Source organism: Vipera berus, assembly GCF_964194415.1.
Source record: "Vipera berus genome assembly, chromosome: 2".
In the NCBI taxonomy this organism is placed as follows: domain Eukaryota; kingdom Metazoa; phylum Chordata; class Lepidosauria; order Squamata; family Viperidae; genus Vipera; species Vipera berus.
The window spans coordinates 19,441,303-19,465,831 of record NC_138203.1 but is presented as its reverse complement, the minus strand read 5'-3'; the positions used below and the strand labels follow the sequence as shown (position 1 = coordinate 19,465,831).

Sequence of the window (24,529 nt, the reverse complement as noted above, 5' to 3'; positions counted from 1 at the left end):
AAAGCGGTCATTCTCGCCTTTCCCTCCCCCCCTCGCCCGCCCGCTCGCTTTTTTTTTCCTCTCAAGCATCACTGGACTGGGCCAGGGAAATCAGAGAGAAGCTGGGCGTGCAGCGTCACGGCGACGGCTGGAAGCCTCGCCCAGCTAGAGACAGAGAGGAGGGAGGGAGGGCGCGCGCAGGCAGAGAGGGTTTGGTCAGGGTGGTGGCGGCGGCCGCGGGGAGCTGAGGCGCCGTCCGGTAGGTAGAGGCCGTTATGGGAAGGAGGCGGGAGAAGGGACGTGTGGGGGAAGTACGGGGGCCGTGTAAACGGAGTACGTGCGGCGCCGCGTGGGTCTGATAGAACTGGGCCGGCAACGGGTGCTTGTGAAGCGGCTGAGGGCTGGCTAGGAAGGGGGCGGCGGCGCTGGCGCTTTGCGGGTGGGACAAGGCTCTCGAGAGAGAACATGGCGGAGGCGGAACCGACCCCGCCGCTCCCTGCAGGGGAGAGAAGCCGGGCAAGCGCTGCTCCAGTCCTCGCTCTTCTTCCCTCTCCCGATTTTGCCTTCCTCTCCAAGATAAGTTCGAGCGGTAGGGGAAAGTTAGAGCCCCTTTCCGAGGCCGCCCCTTACTTGGCATTGTTGGGCGAGAAGGCGACGTGGGCACGGAGGAGGAAGTAAGTCGCGCTTTACTCGTCGCTGCGGGGCGGGGAGAAAAAATGTTCTTGCCGGCCGGACTTGGATGGCGGCAGCGGCCTCAGCTGGGAGCCGCAGCCCCGCCTAGTCCGGCTGAGCTGAACCAGCTCAACACAAAGCGATCGGGCCTTTCCTCCCCCCCCTTTCCCTCCCCCCTCCCGCTCTAGGGCAGAGATCCCCTTCCTATCGCTCGGGGCCTTTCGTCTCTTTGGCTCGCCAGGGCTGGAGCGGCGAGAGCGAGCGGCAGAGGAGAGATGGTGGGCTCCTGGCTGCCGCTTCTGCTCTGTGCAGTTTTCCAACAGGCCTTTTTGGAGAAGAGGAGGCAGAGGCTTGCGGAGCGCGGATCCAGCCTCCGCCGCCGGCAGAGGCTTGCGGAGCGCGGATCCAGCCTCCGCCGCTGGCAGAGGCTTGCGGAGCGCGGATCCAGCCGGCGGCAGAGGCTTGCGGAGCGCGGATCCAGCCTCCGCCGGCGGCAGAGGCTTGCGGAGCGCGAATCCAGCCTCCGCCGGCGGCAGAGGCTTGCGGAGCGCGGATCCAGCCTCCGCCGGCGGCAGAGGCTTGCGGAGCGCGGATCCAGCCTCCGCCAGCGGCAGAGGCTTGCGGAGCGCAGATCCAGCCTCCGCCGGCGGCAGAGGCTTGCGGAGCGCGGATCCAGCCGGCGGCAGAGGCTTGCGGAGCGCGGATCCAGCCTCCGCCGGCGGCAGAGGCTTGCGGAGCGCGGATCCAGCCTCCGCCGGCGGCAGAGGCTTGCGGAGCGCGGATCCAGCCTCCGCCGGCGGCAGAGGCTTGCGGAGCGTGGATCCAGCCGGCGGCAGAGGCTTGCGGAGCGCGGATCCAGCCTCCGCCACCGGCAGAGGCTTGCGGAGCGCGGATCCAGCCTCCGCCGGCGGCAGAGGCTCGATCCGCCGTTCTGCAAGCCTCCGCCGCCGGTTAATACCCTGTATTCAGCTCTGGGAAGTGGGGGGAAGGGGGAGAGAGGGGGAGTTTGGGAGGAGGGGGAGGGGGAGCTCCACGGTGCAAAAATAAAGCCCTGCCGCTCTTCGTGTTGCTTGCCCGACTGGCTGTCATGGGACCGCACGGATCGCCTCGCTCCCACTGGCAGCTGATTCCTTCGAGTTTGGTCTCGAGCGATTTTGCATTTTCTCCAGTGCTGAAAGCCACTCGGGGAACTTGAGTTACCGGCTCCCCGATCGCTCCACCCTCATCTTCTCTTCGTTCCCGCTTCCCCTTCCGAAGGTTCCTCTCGCCGTCCGTGACTAAAGTCCCACTCCCACCCCCCGCGGCAGGTTGGATCCCCCCCAACTATCTTGAGTACCTCCTAGAGCCCCGCGCTGCCCTCCCCCAGGCCACCGCAGCCGGAGAGGACGGCTCTGAAGTTAGATATTCCGCCCGTAAGTCGCAGAGGGACCCCGGGTGTTCATAATTGATCCATAAAAACCTAATACCGAATAAAAGTACGATACATCAATAAAAAGATCCAATTTGATTTCCCCCCCCCGCCACACACACACACACACACACAGGTTGGAGACCCTCCGACGTGGCTTGGGCACCCAGAGGCTCCCGCTGCCCCCTTTTCTCCACCGGGCGAGAGGCAAAACGTGCACCAGCCCTGCCCCCATCCACCTCCAGAATGGATGGCTCTGCCAAAAGAAAAGCAGCCGAAGCAAGCCTCCCATTGAGAGAATGGGGCAGTGGAGGCTTGCAGAACGGCGGATCGAGCCGAGGCTTGCAGAACGGCGGATCCCAGCCTCGGCTTATACTTGAGTCAAGAACTTTTTCCAGTGTTTGGGGGTAAAATTAGGGGTCTCGGCTTATACTCGAGTCGGCTTATACTCAAGTATATACGGTAATTTTTTAAAAAAAAATCCCATTTATATCCCGCCCTTCTCCGAAGACTCAGGGCGGCTTACAATCTAAGCACAAATCAATGTGCTTAGCAATAGCCTTCATTCTATGTATATGCCTGCTTATTAGGGCTTTCGGGGGGCCCCAAGCGGCATTATTACAAAGTCAGCTTATTGCCCCCAACAATCTGGGTCCTCATTTTACCTACCTCAGAAGGATGGAAGGCTGAGTCAACCTTGAGCCTGGTGGGATGCGAACCTGCACTAATTGCAGGCAGCTGGTGTTCCCACAAGATGTGTAAGAAATTAAAATTGGATTTCAAATTTCCATGAAACGTGAAAATTTAGAACTCTTAAAAGAAAATATTTTTGTTGGCTTTGATTGAAAATGAGATAATTAACTGATTGAAAACAATCTTATGATAAATATTACAGAAGGAACATACAGGATTCTGAACAAGATAAATCATAGGCCTCACTTTATTAGACTTTTGATTTGTTATTTGCCAGTTTTTAACTCAGAATTAACCAGCTTCAAAGTTTTTCTGAAGCCACCGAGTTGAGAGAGGAGAGTATGGATGTCTACAGTCATACATATCGAGTCCATCTGCTTAGCCATATTTAATTATCAGTTTAGTCGTATCACCCAGCTGAGCTGGGAGAACAAGTGATTGAGGGCAATTGGGCAGATATTTAGTGACAGCAATATGACTAAGTGGGTAAATTGTGATTAGGTGACTGCAAAAGTTCAAATTAATTTTCAGAGTTCTTGAAGACTTGGGTGCGGTATCCAAGTATCTCCCCTGCCACAAAGGAGAAGCTACTAGAAGATGTAGAGCAAGACCATGCCCTCTCTCTGCTTTGATATGACTGCCAGCAAGTTTTGACTTTTTCACCATTTAACTGTTTGTTGCCATCCCTTTTTAGATGACATTATAATTTCAACCTTAATGGCCACCCACTCATAAATGATTCTGCACATGTACAATAATGGACAAACTCCCAGGTGAGGCCATGTAGCTAATTATATTAAAAACGTAGTTCTTAGGACTCAATCCCATTCAACTGAATCCATCCCCCTATAATGACTGTTGGATGGAATGAATAACTTATTTCTTATAATATACTGATATATGGGATGGCAAAGCCCAACAATCATGTCCACTTCAAATGTGTTTGGCTTGCTAATTTATTTATTAAATATATATGCTGCCCATCTCACTATTGGTATTTAGGAATATCTCTAAAATGTTCTAGTTCAGCAGATTCAATCTACAAACAACCACCGTGTGTTTATGGGGCAAAAAAAGTTTCATCTATATATGTAATAGTGGAATGAACTGGAATCCTCTACACAGAAATTAGAAATGGAATTTACCAACCACCAACAGCAACTCTGCTTCTTTGAAACTTTCTCTGAACTGCCTCCCCCCATTTTTTTAAAAAAATTTACATTTTGGGCCCATCACCCTAAGGAATAGGGTTAATTCTTCACGTAATGCACTATCAAAAATTCTTATTCTCTAATATGGAGCTATGTGATTAATTTTCTGGTAAAATAGAACATAATAAAATCAATTTGTAGATACTCAGGGAGTAATTGAGTGACTGTTAACTGCCAGTATTGTACAAAAAATTAGGCAAAATATAATAATTGCATGAATGCAGGACAGCATTTGCTTTCACAACCTTAAGAAATAAATTTTGCCCAGAAATATTTGCAGCAATTAAGACAAAGAAGAGGAAATGAAAAATATTTCATAGAGCAATTAGATTCTGATAATTATTAGTCATGTCAGTTTAATTTTTTAATGCTGTACAAGATAATGAATTTGAATATTGTGTTACTATTTCCTACAGATCAAGTAACACACTAGAATTCTGTAATAAAAACACACCCCACCATATATTAATTTTATAATTGAATGTTTCTAAAATCTTTGATGAACATCCATTTAAATAAAATGTAGACTTTAAAATAGTTATTTGATAATTATTATGCTATTCATTTCTTCTGCTTTTGTCAATATGTAAAAATTATTTTTGTGTTATTATCCAGAAATAGAACAGCTGAAAGAATGGTGACAGTACACATTGAAGCACCACTCGAGACAGTTTAAAATAGCATTTTCAGTGTATAAAAGATGAAAACAGATTTCAAATAATTAAAAAAACCCTATCTACAATACAGCCATTTCTGTCCAGCTTTTTAAAAAAAAATCATTTAAAATGGTTAAATTAGTGCAACTATAAGTTACAAATCCACATTGATTCCTGACATTTGCAGGCTCCAACTGATTCAGTACGGGAGTACCACTTGGATCATAATAACCAACAACAGAATACAGGCGCACCATCATTCAGGAGATGCCTTTGCGCATTATGTCCTAGTGTAATGCACTCAGATGTCCTAACGAAATATACATGTTTCTTTACTCAGAACAGAGTGATGTTTTTTCCCTATGTTTTGAACATTGCCATATGAACAGCATTAGAAAGAAATTGAAGCATACAAGAAATAAACTATAGTTTCTTTTTATATCAAAATGTACTCTTGAAAATGTGTTTGGCACAGTGCTAAATCATATATAGTTAATACTAAATATTGCAGGATACAATAAAACCCTGGAGTTAACTTGTGTTTACACCCTTGTAAGGGATAAAGATACCAATTATTCAGAAATCAGCCTATACAAACTGTATAAACAATATTTATGTCTTGCTTTGAAAACCACTGATATAGTAAATTTTACATAAAAGACTGGAAAATAATATAAATGGATTTAAACAGATCTTTACAATAAGAAATTCAAATGGAAACAGACAAGTAACAAAGAGAAGTAAAAAAATTTATTGCAGTATTCGTTCCACCAGATTTGCTGGGGATCCCTTTTCTTGTATTATTTCAGGGTGACCTAATACATCAAAAATCTACATTTACAAAAACTCCTCCTGCAGGTAGGTCATAGATACTGCATGCTTTTTTCCCCCAACAGAATAAATTATAGATCCAGGAAATTCTGCCATTTTACAGCCTGGAAAAACGATGCTTTCCTTGAAACTGGGCTAAGCTAAAGAAAGCCATCCGCTGCTAGGTTAAACTCCAAGAACACTTTATTAAGAACATTAACAGACTAATTTCCAACATTCACTTGTTTATTTTTTTTTAAACAGAAAGGGTTTTTTTCAAGATATAAACATTTTTTTCGTTAAACTATTATACAGTGGGAGTAAAAATGAACTGAGAAGTTTCTGCTGCACAACAGCGAAGGAAGCTCCCACAAAAATGTTTACCAAACATTTCCTTCTGTTTCCTGCATCCCAGGTGTCATTCTTACTCTTCATTAAATTGATTTTTTTTTTTTTGCCAGAAAGTTGGTAATTTCAAGTGTTTTTTTCTGTTCTTTCCTGTAAAATTTGGCTGCATGTGTACAAATGCATTAGCTGGAAGTTCCATCCTTGGCGGCATACAGCGATCGTAAAGTCTGAACCACTTTATTAGTCAGCTTATTAGCACTCGTTAGAGCAATTTTTTTGTAAATAATGTCTGACTCTTTGATAGTGTCTACCCAAGGCACCAGTTTGCGGCCATCACGGCGCTTAGCCTCAGTCCAGGAGCCACTGTAGGAGCCTGCCATCCATTGAACACTGAAGCCATTGCTGGTTTTCTGTACTACTCTTGCAATTTGTGGTCGATCTTTGTACTTTGGACAGCAAATAGCGATGACATCCATGACATCAACACTTTCATTCATCTGTGCTGCCAACTCCGTAGAGTCTGAATTTCGTTTTGACCTTCTCAATGACTAAAACATTGGAGGGGAAAAAAGACCAAGTGTTACACAAAAGAACTTGATTGAAATTATTGCTTTTATTGCTTTTAATCCCTTGACGCCGGGAGTTGGGATTTTCCGGCACACATTCCATTGCCGGCAATGAGACGCGACCGCCAGCGCCAAGGGGTTAACATATCCTTGCAAAAATCACATATTTTAATTTGTACCCGTCTCTTTAAACTCTTATTGATATATAAAATTATATATACAAATGAATCATAAAGCTACATAAAAACTTGGCAACAATAAAAAGGTTACACACAATACATTCCAAAGGAAAAATTTTTTTATACTAGATATAATCTCTATGTTTTTATTGTTTTTGTTAAAACTTTCTACAAAAAGTTGTATAAATGGTTAAGAATTTCTATCTACAATTTTTATATGCATTACATTACTCAATGTACATTTTATTATAGACTGACATTTATAAGCACATAAAATCATTTTACGTAATACGCTGCGAAATACGTTGACTCCTCCTCCGCCTCACCCCTGAAGTGCCTCCTCCTCTATCCTCCCCATCACTCTCATCCTCCTCTGTCTCAGCTGCATTGTTCCTAGGGCTGCCACCTCCGAGCAGCGAGGTAATAGCTTTGTTGCGAGCATTTGTGCTTGCTGATACTTCCCCGTCTTCTTCCTCTTCATCAGGATCCAAATGTTCCATAAGAAGTTTGAACTAAAAAAAGTGTGGGAGGGGAGGGGAGAAACTGTTTTAAAACAGGAGGAATATGCTACATAAACTCCTTTTAGTCAAAAATTTTTAAGCAGAAATGATCGATTACAAAATTTGGTTTTCTTCCTCAGACAAACTAATTAGAAGGCAAAAGAAAAAAACATTTTAGGTCTTTCTACTGTCAGCAGCTTCAACCAAGCCACCAAATAGTTGGAGCATCTTGCCCTTCCTCTCAACCCATCTGTAGACAATCTGCAGTTCAAAAATTACGCATAATTCCATGCAGAAAAACTTTCACAAAAGAAAATAATTAGCTCTAATTACGGAAGATGTGTGACATATGAACATGTAGCAAGTTAAGGAGAATTCCAGAATATAAAATTTGCCTTTTTTAAAATAAAGGTTATGCACCAAACACTAAATCCCTGCAATACTTGGTTCTCACTGGTTTCCTCCAGACACAAAAAAAGGGCTGATCCAAGAAAATGATTGTTAAAATTATAATCAGGGACACCTAGACATAAGTCAATCTGCACACATTAGACAGGATCAAAATAAGTGTGATGTTGCAACTTTCTTGTTGAAACCTCTGCTCTGGAAAACAGCATGCACAGAATCTAGAGGGAAATACAAGATCCCAGTGAACAAGATAATAGTTCAGGAACCAGTTAGTCTGCTTTGTATATTCCTAATTTTTATGTTTCTGATGGGGTGAAATTTTAATTTGCTTACCCCTGGACAACAGAACCATATTGTGTAATAAGGGAAGTAAAAAGGCCAATTTATGTGTCATGAAACTTTAAAATAAAGAAAATCTGAACTAAATCATTGTCATCGATGCTTCTAGAAATGGATTATACTATATTTTTTATTTAAAATACTGTACATTTTATTAACATAGATTTTTATGTTTTCATATACTGTACCACTGCTATGATTAAAGCAGTTCAAATATATAAATACTGCCAAGATATACTGCTGCTGATTCATCATCTACTTTTAATTACTTAAAAACATAAGATTTAATGGCACAGAACTGCATAATAGCACTAGCAATAGCAGACTTATATATCGCTTCACAGTGCTTCACAGCCCTCTCTAAGCGATTCACAGTCAGCGTATTTGGGTTCTCATTTTACCAATGCAGAAGGATAGAAGGCTGAGTCAGGATCAAACTCTTGGCAGTGAGCAGAGTTATCCTGCAATACTACATTCTAAGCACTGCACCACCTTGGCTCCTGTACTATAATTACAAGTAGTCCCTGACTTACAACCATTCACTTAATGACTGTTAGAAGTTACAACAGCACTGAAAAAAGTGACTTATGGCCATTTTGCACACATACACTGCAGCATCCCCATGGTCACATGATCAAAATTCGGGCACTTGACAAGTGTGCCAGTTGTATTTATAACATTTGTAGTGTTCCAGGGTCATGTGATCACCATTTGTAGCCTCTCCAGTAGCTTCTGACAAGCAAAATCAATAGGGGAGGCCAGGTTCACTTAATAACCACATGATACACTTAAGAGCTGCAGTAGTTTGCTTAGCAACTGTGGCAAAAAGGGTTGTAAAATGGGACTTTGGGCTCATCATAAGCCAAAGACTACTTGCATACAAATTTTTTCTTGTGTAAAGATAAAAATATTTTATGACTTCTATAATCATTTTACATTTAATTTGATACCTATCTCATTTCACACCGGTGGAGAACGTCTATCTTCAGCCAGTAAGTAAATAGTGATGTTTTAAATAGTGAAAACTTACATCTAAGTATTGTTTCACTATATTCCTCTTCACATCTTCTGTGAGTCTGGAATTAGCCATATCACTTCGAAGGAAGTCCAGCGTCTGTTTTGGATGGAAGTGAATTCCTGCTTTCCTGTTTATCGCTTTATCATAAACTTTTGCTGATTCAGAAGGTGAGTATTTCTGAATTTTACTAATAAAACAAAATAAATGTTTTAAGAAAAATCCCGGTGCACTTTAAAGAAAGCAATAACAACAGATATTCTGAATCAGTCAAACTTTTTTAACATTATAAAAACAAATGTAACTTATTTAAGAATTATTGATTCAAATTCCTAAGCGTTCAGTCCCAAATACAACCTCACAATTTAGAAAACAGAGGTAATATAAGCAAAACTAAAATGGTCCTTACCTATCAGAAAATCCGCACAGGTTCTTCAAATGCTGTTTTAACATCAAAAGCAATAATATGCCCTGGGAGACATTTGCAAATTCAATCAAAGGAGCTGAATTGGCTGGCAAACATTTCATGACTGCATTTATATCATTTTCTTCATCAGAGTCTGAATCAGAATCTGCACGTTTTCGTGACTTCCGGGATTTTTGAATTTCCTCCTCACTTTCACTGTCACTTTCACTATTGCTTTCACTTTCACTTTCTTCATCAGAGGAAGGTTTTTTTTCTTTTTTATATTTTACCATAGACTGAAAGAAAAAGAGACATGTGCTTTAGACTATTAACAATAACTTATCTGTAATTTCACAGTCATTTTAACAATTTCTCACAAATTTGAAATACTGGTTATGAGAAATTTAGTGACATTTTGTGAAACGCAACATCAATATTGAAACATATACATGAGCACTCAGTGATTTCATTTTCAATTTGGAATATAAATGACATGTTCCACCAAACAGACTGCTTAACTTCAGTACTGGCAGTCCTTTATAGCATTTAGCATGCCTCTTCATTGAACACAGCTATCTTTTTATATCTAATATCTATAAGAAAAATAACTATTAAAATCCTCATGAATCCTCTGCAGATATTATTAAACGAATTCTGAAAAATAAACTGAATAAAACATTTGACAGACTATTTCACTCATCATATGAAGCTGCTTCACTTTTTGCTTTGCACATCAATCGTAAATTTTATATGAAGCAAACTACACATATGAGGAAGTTGGCCTCATGTGGGTTTGAGAGGTCCCTCAGGAATGGATTCTGTGAGAACGATCCATATTGCTGGCTCTTGTCTACATACCATATGGATCTCACTACATGGGAGTAATTATTCTTCTTCTATGCATGTCAGTATGCATATGTATGTAATAACAGAGCTTATTAGCCCCAACCCTGTTGGCATCTACTTTATGTAGGTTTTGAAGACTAACAGTTCCCTAAGCGTTGCAGCCAGGATGTCAGATGAACTCTTTCTAAGAGTTATAGTCTCTTTTGATGCATCTTGATTAGATTTTGTTGACGATGGGAATTTTTGTTCACTTTTTGTCAATGTCATTATTGCTATTTGCTGCCCAGAGTCACATTTTTTGTTAGTTGGGAGCCATAAAAATCCATAAATAAATAATTTTGGTGTCTTAACATTAAATATTTCTATTGGAAAAATAACCAATTAATGTGAAACATTCTATATATTTCAGAAAGGGACTCAAATAAGGGTCTGATTTTTTTTCTTTTTACGATCTGTTTGTTCCTTAATTTGGGGTAGAGTTGGAGTGACTGGATGGAGCTGAGCGTTTACTGGCCAGATGCCCTTCTTAACACCTACGTGGAATTCACAGCAGATGAAGCATCTAAATTAACATTTTAAAAAATGTAGTTTATGAATAAAATACTACCTCTTTTAAGTTGTTATAAACTTCAAAAATATAACTTTCTGAGAATTTAAGATGAAAAGACTGCACTAAAAAACTTTTTTAGAGCTTAAATTTATACAAAGTTATTCTCCTCCTTTCATCTTCTCCATTACAGTTTTTGGTCAAATTTTACAGACAAAATTAAAATTATTCTAGGATTCTGTAGGCAGTAGATATACTATTTTGATCAATGCAGGCGCACTGTCTTAGTTTGGACCACTTGAGAAATTATCTGTCCAAGGTTCTACCTTTCAATCTTTTACTACAGATTGAATTATTAAAGATGCATGTGTAAGAAATAACTTATCAAAAAGAAAGATATTAAAAGAGAATTTCACTGACCTCTTTAAATGACTGCAGAAGGTTGCTACCAGAAACTGATAATGTAATATCTATATGGTGCATTATAAAAAGTGGCTCCTCCTGGGTCTGATAAGGAAAACAGGCCAGATTGTCTGCTATATACAAAAGCATGTTCACCTCTGTTTTCTGTTAAAATAAAAAGATATATAGATATGTATATAAAAGACATAACCAATCAAATCCACATTCTATGTACAATAGCTAGATTTATCAAATACTTCCATATAGTGGTATCAATGGCACAGCAAGCACTGGAGGAAACCTCTTTGGAACTAGAGATCAACAGATAATTCTGATATATAGGTAGTCCTGTAATTACTTCCAGCTAGATGGTTTCTATTAAGAGAGAGGGGGGGAGGAGGAGGGACACACCGTTGAGATTGTTGGTTGCTGCTGTCTCAAATGACCAGTTTTAAACTATCTTAATATAATTTGGAGATATTATGCGAAGACCTAGCTCTCCAGAGAAGGCTCTAATTGTGGAACAGCTGGAATGAAAGAGAAAAAAGGGACAACCAGCAGCAAGGTGGATGCATTTAGTTACTATAGCAATGAATGCAGTACTGGAAGGCCTGAAAGATATGGTTGCTAACACTCAACAACAACTTCATAGCATACAATCACAATAAATTTCAAGACCAGATTAATAAATGCACCCATGCAATTAAGTATAGAAATTCAATGGTGAAGCTACTTTGAGCAAAAGAAAGAGCTTCCATCAAGGACATTCTAGACAAGTACTGAAAGCCTGTGTAAGACTTACAGCTGTGTCATCAAAGAGGTTGAGCAAAGAAATAAGAAAGGCTCGTCGGTGTTGCCGATTCCCTCGGATCATGGAGTAAAGATGTGAGCACAAAGCGCTGCTAGATTCATCCTGTCTAAACCCCCTCACAGGATCTTTTGGGCAGGTATTGATTGCCTGCTGTACTTGGTAAGACATCTTCATACCAGCCACTGCTTTCATCTGAAATTGAACAAAATGTATAATGCCTATATATTTCTTAAAGCAATCTGAATGAAGTAATTGTCAAACAACTTCCATGCCATATACCAAATGACTCCCTATTCTGCAGCCCTTCAGATTCCATATCCTCCTCTCCCCAAATTTCATTTTGATTCTTGCTATTCCTATTCCATCTATTTTTAACTATTTAACAAGAATAGACAAAGTCTGTTGTAAAGAAACTCTTACGCTGAAAAAAAATGTGAACACAACTGGCTTGCAGAGAACAATTCAACTCTGCACCTCTTAAATCATGAGAGGATGAGCAATTACACAGTAAAATCTTACATGCAATATTGATAGACTACATTGTGAAGACATCCCAAAGCTGGCAAGACTATAAACAAAAGCTATGTAACATTTCTCGGTGAGCACAGCTGGCTCATCATGTCTAAATTGTGCAGGTCTGGTCTAAATATGCCTTTCTTCTACAAGGGGTTATGTATATATATTCCTTGCTTCTAAAGACAGAATAGTTTTTGTTTTCAGGAAGAAACATGTCAAAATTTCACATGCAAACTTTAGTAAAAGTTCATGTAGAATGGCATGTGCTCAATTTTTGTATATTAATGGGAACATGCTTTCTGTTTTTTCCCCAGAAACTGAATTACCACATCCTTTTTACTGTGAAAATAACCTAATGTTATGCTTCTTCTGATTGCATTTTTATATAAATGGAAAAAGACAGAAATGATACTTAATTTATTAAGATAAATAAAAAGATAAACATACATGAATAAACCCAGCATATTTTTTGTCTATTTCCACCAGCTGTTGATCTGCTTTGTTCCTCATAGAAGGCTCTGGATCTGTGCCCATTGCTATTAAATATGGTACACACTGCAAAAGACATAAAAACATCATTGAAAGAATTGCATGTTTCTGTTTGTGAAGAAAACAGAGAAAAGGGAAACAGAAAAGTATAAATATTTTCTTTCTCGTATATAATTATATTCTTCTCCCATCTACCATCCTCACTAAGAGGATGAGACAGAACAGTTTCCTCCTGTGAATAGCGGATGATTCTATTATTTATATGTCAAATGATCCCCACCCTTTCATTTCAAAACAAGGGAAATACTTGATATTTCCTCTGGGCAAATATGGTAAATGACCTTTTTAAAATATTCAGCCATAAACCAAATGAAAGGCCACCTATAATCAAAATATTATGCAATCCCATCTATTAAGATTCTTCTCCAATACAACACAACACAATTCTCGTTGTGTTGGTAAGTCTATCAGTCTTGGGTGATCAGCCCAGGAAATGATTCTAGAGGGCTGGAATCAGAAGATGCTTTTGTCTGTGGTAGCCTGCTAACTCTAAAACAGACGTGTCAAACTTATGACGTCGCGAGATGTATTGGGGCTGTTTTGCCATTGCTGGCTATGTGATGGGCACAGCTTTTGGATGATGCATCCGGCCCATGGGCCGGCAGTTTGAAACCCCTGCTCTAAAATAATTCCTAAAGACTATACTTTACATTAAAAATTCATGGGATATATAAGTATTCTCCTATCTGATGAAGAAGGAGCTCATCATACCATGCTTTTAAAAGATGTTCATTTTAAATAGATTTTTTGACATATTAATAAGAACTATCTGGAGTTTGTGAAATCAGATCAGATACATTACAAACAAGCCAAATAAACTATGTAAATAAAATTTATTTATTTAAAAAGTTAAATAAATTTTTGCTGAGCATCCAGAAAATATCCACATCTTAAGTATAAAAATATAGTGATTACAACAGATTTCTGTACTTTCTTACTTATTAGTAAGCTCCAATATATATTGCTCCCAGTCAACATTTTACAGAATTGGAAACTTAAATATAGAATTATATACCTGAACTGGATGGATAAGACCCTGATTCAATGTGAGTGCAATAACATTGAGCGCAAAATGACGAACACTGGACTGTGCGTGAAAGAATGCTTCAAGGACTTGTTTAAGATATAGCTGCATGATGGAGCTGCTCATCCCTGAGGAAATATCACCCATTTCTTTCAGATCTTCTTGTTTTGCTACCTTTTTCCCTACAAAAATAGAAAAGAAAGGAGAAATCTTACCATGATATCCATTATTTATATATTGTGTACATGTTGAATGTATATTTTGCATTTCTGTTATTGTTTACAACAGAAATTGGAAAGAGTGCCACCTAATTGAAGCCCAGTTTGTGAAGTAAGATGGAATCGCCCACATTAATATACCATTCTCCATTAACTGATAAACTACTTGAACAGCTACCTTAAGTCACCAATCTAGACAGATGAAGAAAAAGGCAGAATGGGCTGTACCATTTCAGATCACAGATTGAATAGATTGGATTATTTAAGGCTGTATATAAAGATAAATAGTTTTAATTTGCCTATTAAAAAAGCACGCACATACCCTAAAAACCTTCTTCTAAGGGAAAGGATGTGCTCACTTCCCAACATCTGTCACAGCAATAAGAAGCAAGAAAAAAGTTATCAGGTGTGAGAGGTGTCCAGGGAAGAAGGGTAGACTGTATAATTACAGAGAAAACTACCTGAAGAAGCATAGTTACACGTTAAGCAAATAGGTCTTATAGTGTCCTTTGATATAAATGCATACAATTAAGATAAATACAGCAGAAAAAAAGAGGAAAAATAGGTCATGTACTAAACACAGAAGCCAATACTCCGATATGCATCCAAAAAGTGAAAAGAATTCTGGGAGGACAGTATCTTGGTTCAAATAAAGTAATGGGTTTCCATAAATATAATATCTGATTGAAAAGAAGCTCCATTAGGGTCAAATCAATATAATAGAACAAACAAGGAGTGAAGTAAATATGAAAAGAACACCGAAAGCTTATTTGGGTGTTAAGAAATATAATGCAAACTTGGCGAAATGTTCCAATCATTTTAACATCCAGTCAAAAGAATAAAAAATGCTGATTGCTAGCAGAATTATCAAAGCAGTTCCCTTTGATTGATAAGCTATTGGTTTTCTGTGCAATGTCAATGGCTTTCAAAATTTCCAGCAAAAGAGCCAGAAGAATGATATTTGCCAACCCTAACAATCCGAATATCAAAGTATGTTATTCGATCATGGTACCAAGATTCTGTGCTCAGGTGACAGAAAATACAGTTCTGCTCCAGTTGAACAACTTCAACTAAGGTTCATTTGGCCACCAGTCATTATTAGGATGCAGTCTGCATTGTCCCAGTGAAGGTTTGACATTAACAAGGAATAAATAATAAAGAAATGTAGGGAAACATAAAGAAGAACCTCTGACTATTCGTGTTGCAAAACACTTCTCTCAGTGAAACAGCCTCTGATACTGTCCAGCTATTTAATGGAAATGTTTGATGGTATCAGGGTGCATCATACAGAAGCTTAATTATTTTGCAATGCAATAGCAGTGCTTTAGCTTTCCATTTTATCTAAGCACAGATATTCTATTTGTTATAGTATTAGAAGAGAAAATGAACTATATCTCTATTTCTATATCTCTATCTCTATATTTATCTATCTCTATGTGTACATGTCTCTCTCTCTCTCTCTCTCTCTCTCTCTCTCTCTCTCTCTCTCTCTCTCTCTCTCTCTCTCTCTCTCTCTCTCTCTCTGTGTGTGTGTGTGTGTGTGTGTGTGTGTGTAAACAGAATAGAACAGAACAGAATAGAAGCTGGAAGACACCTTGGAGGTCTTGTAGTCCAGCCTCCTGCTCAAGCAGGAGAACCTACACCATCTTAGACAAGTGACTGTCTAGCCTCTTCTTAAAAATCTCCTGAGATGGAGTGCCCACAAGATCGCTCTCTCTCTCTCTCTCTCTCTCTCTCTCTCTCTCTCTCTCTCTCTCTCTCTCTCTCTCTGTGTGTCTGTGCGCGAGCACACACGAGCACACACAAACACACACACGAAACCAGAACTAGGAATATTGCCAGTCAGCATGTTGTTATACCAATCATGATTGGAGCCCTTTGAGTGATACGTAAATGACATCCTTGCTATCTAGAAATATTGAATTTATCCGACCAGCACACACTGATTTTATTTTTTAAAATTCCTGCTTGGTACTGCCTATATTTTTAGATGCTATCTTAATAATTCTTAGGTTGTTGGTTAGGACTTGAATTAGTAAGTTTCCACCAGTTAAACTGTGAATCTAACCACACTTAATAACACTAATAAAATATGCTGCAAGAAGATTGCAAAGACTGACTACAAACAACAGTACAACAAAGTAGAAACAATTGTGCATTGGAATTGAGAAGAAAATGGGGATAATTGAGGTGGCAATATCAGGGGATGGCAGAATAAAAGATAAATAATTGGAGAAGATTACAAAGTATCAAGAACTGAAAATCAAAATTGGAAGATTAATGCAAAAACTGGCCATGGTGGTGCTAGTGGCTATAGGCACACTGGGTGCCAGAGTGGTAAATCTTGGAATGCATTTAAAAAATCTGTGCATTGACAAAATTTCCATCAATCTATTGCAAAAGACCTTCTCTACCTGTTGAGATTACTTTTTCAAAAATCTTACCTAAAAAGAGGTTGGAGCTAGCACTAGTCAAATATCTCCAAATGTTTTTTAACAACCAAACACATCCAAGAGAGGATTTGTCTGTGCAAACCAGTAAACATAAAATCAGGATTACAGAGGCAGGTATAACCTGCACCAGGTACCAGGTGCCCCAACTATCATCAAAAACATGCAGTTATAACATGTATCTGAACATAGTGAAATTATAAGAATTCCCCCATTTTTAAAAAATTTAGCAGAGAAAGTCATTTTCTGAACCTCTAGAACAAGAATTAAGAAAAGTATAAGGATTGACTGTAAAATAGCAACTAACTCAGACATAATTTGAAAACAGTGAAAAGAAAACAAGGAAAACAGTGATCAATCTAAAATTTACCCTTCAGAAATAAATCTAAGGATCAATTAAAATGAGCAAAGCAAGCGATAAAGAGTATGAACTGCAAGTCCTAGCCCTTTGGTTGCAAAGTCTTGGAATAAGTTAAAGAAATAATAATCACAGTCAAAACTTGAGGTCTTTGGTATAGTGCTAAGTTCAACATAAGTGACATAAAAACAAATATATTTCAATGTTTAACACTTCTGTAGTTCTTTCAGTCTAATAACTGAAGGCCAGTTAAATTTAATTAGTTTAGTTTAATTTAGGATTCTGGCAAAGAGTTTAGGGAAGAGCTAAAGAGTCGCCTTGTAAGGGATGGATGGATGGATGGATGGGAAGAGATGCCTGATGGTTTGCAGGAACTGCCAGATATGTTTAATTTCAAAACCAAAATCAGAAACAGAACTCTAAATTCTAAATAGAACAGAACTGGAATTCTAAAGTGGACAGGTATGTAACTGACAAGGAGACACAAAATTTTCTACTCATTCATTAGAATCAACCAACATAATAATGAGCTTTGTTTAGATCAGATCTGTCCAACTTGTAAACCATGAGCTGCACGCTGCTCTGGATAGCTAGTAATGTGGTACCACATTATTGTGTGATTTATATACATTAACTATGTTATATATTTTATATGCGGCCCGAGACAATTCATCTTCACTCGATGCGGCCCAGGAAGACCAAAAGGTTGCACGCCCAATGTTTAGATAGCTAAAATTGAAACTAATTCAAATAACTCACTTGTATTATGTGCTCATGAAGATTAGAACTGTTCCCTTGGGCATGAAATCAACTGTCAATTCTACCAAATGTCCTTTCCTAAGTCACAAAACCTATTGTCAGTTGAAAATTACATACTCCCACAGCCAGAGTCCTTGTGGAAAGTATATTGGAAAAATAAAAACTGATAATTTGAAAATAGGAAATCGAGAAAGGGAAAAAAAGGAATATAATGACAACATATACTCCAGCAGTCTTCAATGATGGGAAATATGAAGAATGTTCTCTATAATATTTCTGCAGCAAATTTTAGAAAGGAACTATCAGAAAGAGTAGCAGTCCTCCCAGTCTGAGCACACACACTAGGAGGGAAGAGTGGGCTTCTGCCAAACTTTCTTAATTTTGGTATACTGTGAATAAAGCTCAACACAGGTGAAATATCTAAATGAGTGGCCAACAAAAAGATAATTAACATTACATTTTACCTGTCTCGCTCTTCATATGACAAAGACATATGAACACTGAATTGTGGTATTTAATATTAGCTTGATGCTACGTAATCAATTACATTTAAATTATTTACTGAATGCAATTGTATTTATCACTCACATTCTCTATCTGCCTGCTGCATACGTGTATCTTCCTCTTGGAGGTATGTCTGGAGATTTTTCAACACCTGGATTTTTAAATTTACTGAGCAGTTTTTATCAGAGAGAATATTATTATACAATGTCTTCACCTCTTGTTCAAACATTAGACCTGGGTGTTGTATGAAGGCGAATCCTGAGAAAAATAAGAAAATGCAACTTAATAAATCTTGTTACCGAGTTGAATTTTTAACTTTATGTATAACTTTCTACCACAGGAAACATTATGTTTTCCTTTTATTGTCTCCTTACATATACAAACATTTCAGTATTATCCTGCTTCAAAAAAAACAACTCAGCTTTGTTCATAAAGTAACAGAATTAAGAATGTCAAACTATGTACACATAAACATAAGTAACAAGTGCAGCCTAGATTCATCGTTATTATAAATACCCGCTGGAATATTGTAGCACTAAAGGTTTTGCATAAGGGCAAGCAAATTGAGGACTTCCTATCCCTTATGACCAAAATAGTCTATAATCGGGTGGATGCCACCAAGAAAGAATGCTGCCAGGGCCTAAGTCTTCTTGCTTCATATGGAATTAAGATCCATAACAGAACTTTGGGGAGTGAACACACTTTGTAGATTATGCTAGTAAGAAGAGATAATGTCATAGGTGTATGGGTGCTAAGCTTTATAAAATAAAGCTAAGCTTTTTAAAATAAAAACCAGTGTATTCAATTGGACCTGTGTGCTTTCCAGTAGAAAATGCAGCAACTTTGGCATAAGAACAATGCTACTCAACACATTTCTGTTATCAGTCAGGCTACTTCATTTTGAAACACCTACGGTTTCCAAATGGCATTCAAGGGCATCCTCATGTTAAGTGGATAGCACTTGTCTAAGTTTGGGGTGGGGGTGGTTTGAATCACTATTGCAAAGGTATCCTTAATCCAAAGAACTTCTCAAACAATGCAGCAGCTGAAACTCTTCTGGCCACAGCTTTCATATGCTGAGCAGGTCCAGGACAACCAGACACAGACCTGATTTTACGTTGAGTGTAATCCAACTTAGTGACTGAGATCAAGCTGATTTGATCACAACAACTATGTTGTGATATAATCCTCCTTTGATCCATCCAGTCCTCATGCCTGCAGAAATTGGATGAGAACCTCCACAGCATCCCTAACGTATAATTATCATCAAGATACTGATACTTCAACCCAAACAGAATAAACTTTCCAAGTAGTTTCGTGTAGATTTTGAACAGTATAGGAAAATACTGTAAACGCCACATTGGAGAAGCCAGGAGCACACCAAAACAGAACTTTCTACTTCAGAAGGAGTTGAAGCACCATAAAACAATGTTTTCAGCTCCTAATTCTCAGGCAGTGTAGAATAATACAATGGTTAATAATATAAAATGCCTCTGAGAGATCTAATGAAATTAGGTGACAGTGTCTTCCCTCCAACCAAAAAACTTCACTGACTCTGTGACTAATGCTTTTTCCATCCAAAGAAAATTGGTAATCTGTTTCCGCTCTAGCTCAAGCCCCAGAAAGAGAAGACTGGAGATGAGGTTAATGATTGGATCAAGAGATAATTCAATTCAGGAAAGAGTACATCACTACCTCCTTCAAGATTTATAATATCTCTCCTCCTTCAAAGAGGCATTTATCACTCCAGAATACTGGTGCACATACTACTGGAAAAAAACCAGGTAGTGCAAGGATCTGGCTCACAGTTATTGCAAACTGTACAAATAAAAAATTATTATGTTTTAAAATACAGAACTATACAATATTAAATTGCATCAAAGGTACACAATTAGATATACAAAACTAGATGCTAACAAATTTGCATCATCTTTCCTTTTCTGAATATAGCTCACTTGCTACAAACCATTACTATAATCCAAACTACATTAATAAATTATCTTGGAATGTTTTATTCAAAAAGCAGTCATTCTGTAATGATCACAAGCAGCTACTGATATACATAATAAATATTTCAAATCTGATGTAAAATCTCACCTAAACCAATGATGGCTTTTGTTTGTACCTCCTCATCTGAATGCTTGGTAAAATACATTAACAATTCAAGTACTTTATCCTTTATGTTAACCTGTTTAAAGAGGAAAAGAGTGCAACAATTAAAAAGTAAGTCAGAGAATGTTTCATTCCCATTTAACATTTTTTATTAATATCTAAAAACAGAAAAAAATGGTTGTATCGGGGTTTTCCATCCAGCCAAATATACTTTTAAATATAGTATTACCTTGCTGTTGCCTTTAAAATCTTCTTGATCAAAATCGAAATGCCGGCATAGTGCTCCAACAGTAAAAAGGGATCTTAGGAGTGCTGGTTTATTTGCTGTAAGCACAGTGCTATTTGGATCTTCTTGATGTTGACTTTTTAGTTTTGAAAGTGCACCTAAATAACAAAACCTATTTTATAATGCTGTTTTCATAAACACTGAATACTTTTAAAATAATATTCATAAAAAATTCCAAATATTTAACTCACCATAGTATCTATTAAAACAAGCCCATACAAATTTAAAATTCTGTGTGACTTTGTTAACAACTGCTCCAAGACAGCTAACACAGTGCTGCACTACCTAGAAACAAAGCAAAAAATCTTACTGCTGAGTAATGGAGAAATCAATGTTCTGCTCTTATTTTACAGATTTGTTTAGACTTCAAGGCTATCATAAAAATGGTATATTATTTATTTTAAATTATTTCTAGCTTCTTTAAACAAGTAGTTTTTTTTACTTATAAACAAAATACACAAATATTGTTTAAGTAAAATACTGTTTTACTTAAACAATATTCAAATAGTCTATGAATAGTAAAAATAAAAAGTGCATTGACTAACCATATTTTTATATCCATAAAATCAACATAATTTCTGCAATTTCAATGTTCCCTTTCAAATATAGCATTTTCCACTGCTGTAAAAAAGATTATTTTAAGTAGAAATTAAACCTTACTGTCATGCCATATTTGATTATGAGCTTCATGAGATCTTCTTCTATCGTAGCAAGGAAAGTCTCACTTGGATGTTCCATCAGTGGCACTACCAATTCTAAGATCTTTGCAACATTGCAAATCACCATGAAGTCATTTTGATTCTATAGAAAATATTGTATTCAATTAATTATGTCTACTGTGATCCTTTGCTATATCATGAAAAGCTCAAGTCCAACTTTAAAATAAAGCATGCATGCTACTGGATGATACGGTACCATGGAATAGCAACTGAGCAGTCACAACTTGTGTTCATGAACTAGTACCTTTTTTAGTGTACAGCTCTCATTACTCAAGTGTTATGTGAGAAAATCTGAGAGGGCTGACTGGATTGTTTCTATCCTACTTTTGAATCATTTAAATGATGAAAAGTGGGATAGAAATGTTAAAATGAAGTAAATATTGTCCTTATGAAAATTAAAAACACACAAAACATAGAACCACGAAGTTGGAAATGGACATTAAGTCCAACCCCTGGTCAGTGCAAGAATCCAAATGAAAGCAGTCCAGAAAAAAGCCACATAGTTTTTGTTTTCTCCAATTTCCACATTTCCAAACCCACCACTCTCTGGATAATCAATTCCATTATCAAATTGTTCTTGTTCTCTAAAAATACTTCAAAAGAAGTCAGTTAACAAGCAAATTTAAAACCTAAAACAATAGATGTAACAAATTTGAAAAGAAAGTCCCTCCCATGAATTTAATAAGGAGTTTATTAAACCACAGCAACAGGCATGATAAAAATTAAATAGTAGTAAGGACAACCCTAGAAGTGGACTACTAAATAGTTAGTCTCAAAACCCATTTTACTGGCTTCTACCCACATTTTAATCTTAACTTCAGCTGAAACAAAAACTTTAAAGAGAAGCAATCTGAAATGGGTGAATACTTACACTGCATTTAGTTGTAAGATATGGTTGCATGGTCATAGCATGTTTGACCATTAACTGAGGCCTGATTTTGCTGAATAAAAATAAAGTGGTTATGCAAGCTACCAAGCGACTTGAATTCACACCCTTGTTGTCAGAATCTGGAAAAGAAATATCATTATTTACATAAGCCCACACAAGTACCTAGCTATCAATCAGTCATTAATCTAAATGGCCAGCTGAAAGAAGCCTTTCAAGTGAAAATATTTATAGTGGCCTGATTATGTCTAGCATCACATTGTGCTGCAAAAAAAAACACAAAATGGTTCCTGACTGGGAAAGTACTGGGTACCGACATAGTTCCTTTATCCTTTCATGTGCTTAGTAAGTCACTGTTTATGAAAGCCCAAACAGAAATTCTATTGACTGGGTCAAAACCTAATTTCAGTCTTAAAGCTAGCATTATCATAAATTTCAGACATTTTTCAGTCTTAAGATCAATATTATCATCATGACAATATTTTAAATAAATAAATCACATACCAATAAGAAACACTATATTCAAAGAAACAGTATTATTTTCCAATATAAATTAAACAGTGCAGATTTAAATAGCTAGCCATAAAGTCTCACTTTAATTGTGACCCTTTCAATTATAATAATATGAGCTCATCTGGACAACCTCACTTTCTCATATTCCTCTTCCCAAGGAATCAAAAAGATAATTGATGTTTCACATAACAATTCCTTTTAATTTTGTATGCAGAAGTATCTAAGTGACTAAACTCCTACTTTCTTGGATGAATGCAAATCATGTGATCTAGTTTCTTTATACTATATCCTATTCTTGACAACTTTCCAGTTGTGTACTGTGGCTAAGAGCCTGAGGCAGAAATATCAAGAAAATTATTAAAGAATAAAACAAAACCTGGATGTGATTTGGCCTGCCTTTGCACCGCAATTCTGAAAAATTATGTAATTCTAGTTTGTCCATCCATAAAGGGTAGCCATTCCAAGTTAATAGGAATGGTGTCTTAAGATACTGTCACACATTACACCAGAAAAACTAATATTTCATTTTCTAAAATGGGAGGATATATTAATATAATGTATGAAAGTACCATGAAGTAAGGATGCTAAAATGAAAAACACACTAGGAAACATAAATGTGTCAGTAAGAGAGGTGTCCAAATAGGCTTAGAGTAAGAATGAATGTAAATGTAACCATGTGTATGTGTAAATGCCTAATTTTCACACTCATCCAGTCCTTTGGGCCAGGGGTCTCCAACCTATGGGCTGTAGCCCGGTGCGGGACCATGGCCTATTGGCCACTGTGCACGCACCCTCCCCACTCGCACTAGCACCACCATGTGGCCTCTAGCGGCTCATGTGTGCATGGATGCTAGTGGCCTGTTTGCGCATGCGCATGTGCATCAGCGCGGCCGCAGGTGCACACGGCCTGCTTGACCATTCATGTGGACGCTAGCGCCCCCACCATGCGCGGTCCGTTCATGCAGGGTGGGGAGCTCTGCTTTAGGCTGTGTCAAATTAAACTCCAACAAGTAACTTCTTATCTTCTCAGATGACGCACATAATATTTCATTAACTATCAACTTCCAAGTATGAAATTACTACTTTGAGTATTACTGTTATTTAAGATTTTGAACTCTTGGTATTAGCTGCAATTGCAGATTATAGAAGCAAGCAATAAACACCATAAAACATATGAATTTTAACCTGTAAATTCTGAAGTAAAAATTACTTTCAGTTACTTTCTTCTCTGTAGGAAGAATTCCATTTATCAAGCACAATTTCCCTTCAAACAGAAATTATTCATGCAGATAATTCCATCTGCATTTTCCACACTGGTAAACACAAAAAGGCTTCATTTGAACTTGGCAAATTGCTACCAACAAGCTATTTTTAATAGTATATGGTTATAGATGCTTTACCTGCCAAAGATTCTTCATATTTTAGAATATGTTCAACCAAATTGTCCACAAGTTGAGTACAGGCTTTCTTGACAGGCTTGTATGAAGCATCCTCTTCTGATTTTAGCAACTATAAAATAAACGGAATATAGTCTTTTGTAAAGGAAAACGAAAGACAATCTAATTGGATATAACAAATATAAAACACTAATTTGTAGTAATAATGGACAACAGATTACCCCACAATACATTTTAAGGAAGACTAATTTAAAGTGTTAATTTAAATTAACTTTTATTAGAAACTTAAACAGCCAATAAATATTTATCAAATAGTACATGCTATTCTAAAAAAGCTGTAGGCTTGAGCTTAAATGGACTCTAGAAAATAGTAGAGGACAGGAAGGCCTGGAGGAACATTGTCCATGGGGTCACGATGGGTCGGACACAACTTCGCAGCTAA

General features: G+C 38.0%; 1 protein-coding gene across 2 annotated transcripts in view; it reads right to left on the bottom strand.

Moving 5' to 3' along the window:
- Positions 1–5,038: 5,038 nt before the first annotated feature.
- NIPBL (NIPBL cohesin loading factor) overlaps positions 5,039–24,529 on the bottom strand; it is a 153,999-nt gene continuing 134,508 nt past the window's right edge. The window contains exons 33-47 of one of the 2 annotated variants that reach the window (XM_081320530.1): positions 24,091–24,199; positions 22,163–22,299; positions 21,233–21,373; positions 20,764–20,857; positions 20,516–20,670; positions 20,272–20,362; positions 18,259–18,432; positions 13,877–14,067; positions 12,760–12,867; positions 11,788–11,988; positions 11,004–11,150; positions 9,194–9,486; positions 8,800–8,974; positions 6,849–7,034; positions 5,039–6,325 (exon numbers count right to left, since the gene is read on the bottom strand). In XM_081320530.1, the coding sequence (XP_081176656.1) occupies positions 5,960–6,325; positions 6,849–7,034; positions 8,800–8,974; positions 9,194–9,486; positions 11,004–11,150; positions 11,788–11,988; positions 12,760–12,867; positions 13,877–14,067; positions 18,259–18,432; positions 20,272–20,362; positions 20,516–20,670; positions 20,764–20,857; positions 21,233–21,373; positions 22,163–22,299; positions 24,091–24,199 (2,568 nt within the window). In that variant the 3' untranslated portion in view covers positions 5,039–5,959. Of the gene's footprint in view, positions 6,326–6,807; positions 7,035–8,799; positions 8,975–9,193; positions 9,487–11,003; positions 11,151–11,787; positions 11,989–12,759; positions 12,868–13,876; positions 14,068–18,258; positions 18,433–20,271; positions 20,363–20,515; positions 20,671–20,763; positions 20,858–21,232; positions 21,374–22,162; positions 22,300–24,090; positions 24,200–24,529 lie in introns of both variants that reach the window. The other variant, XM_081320531.1, reaches the window with a different exon arrangement.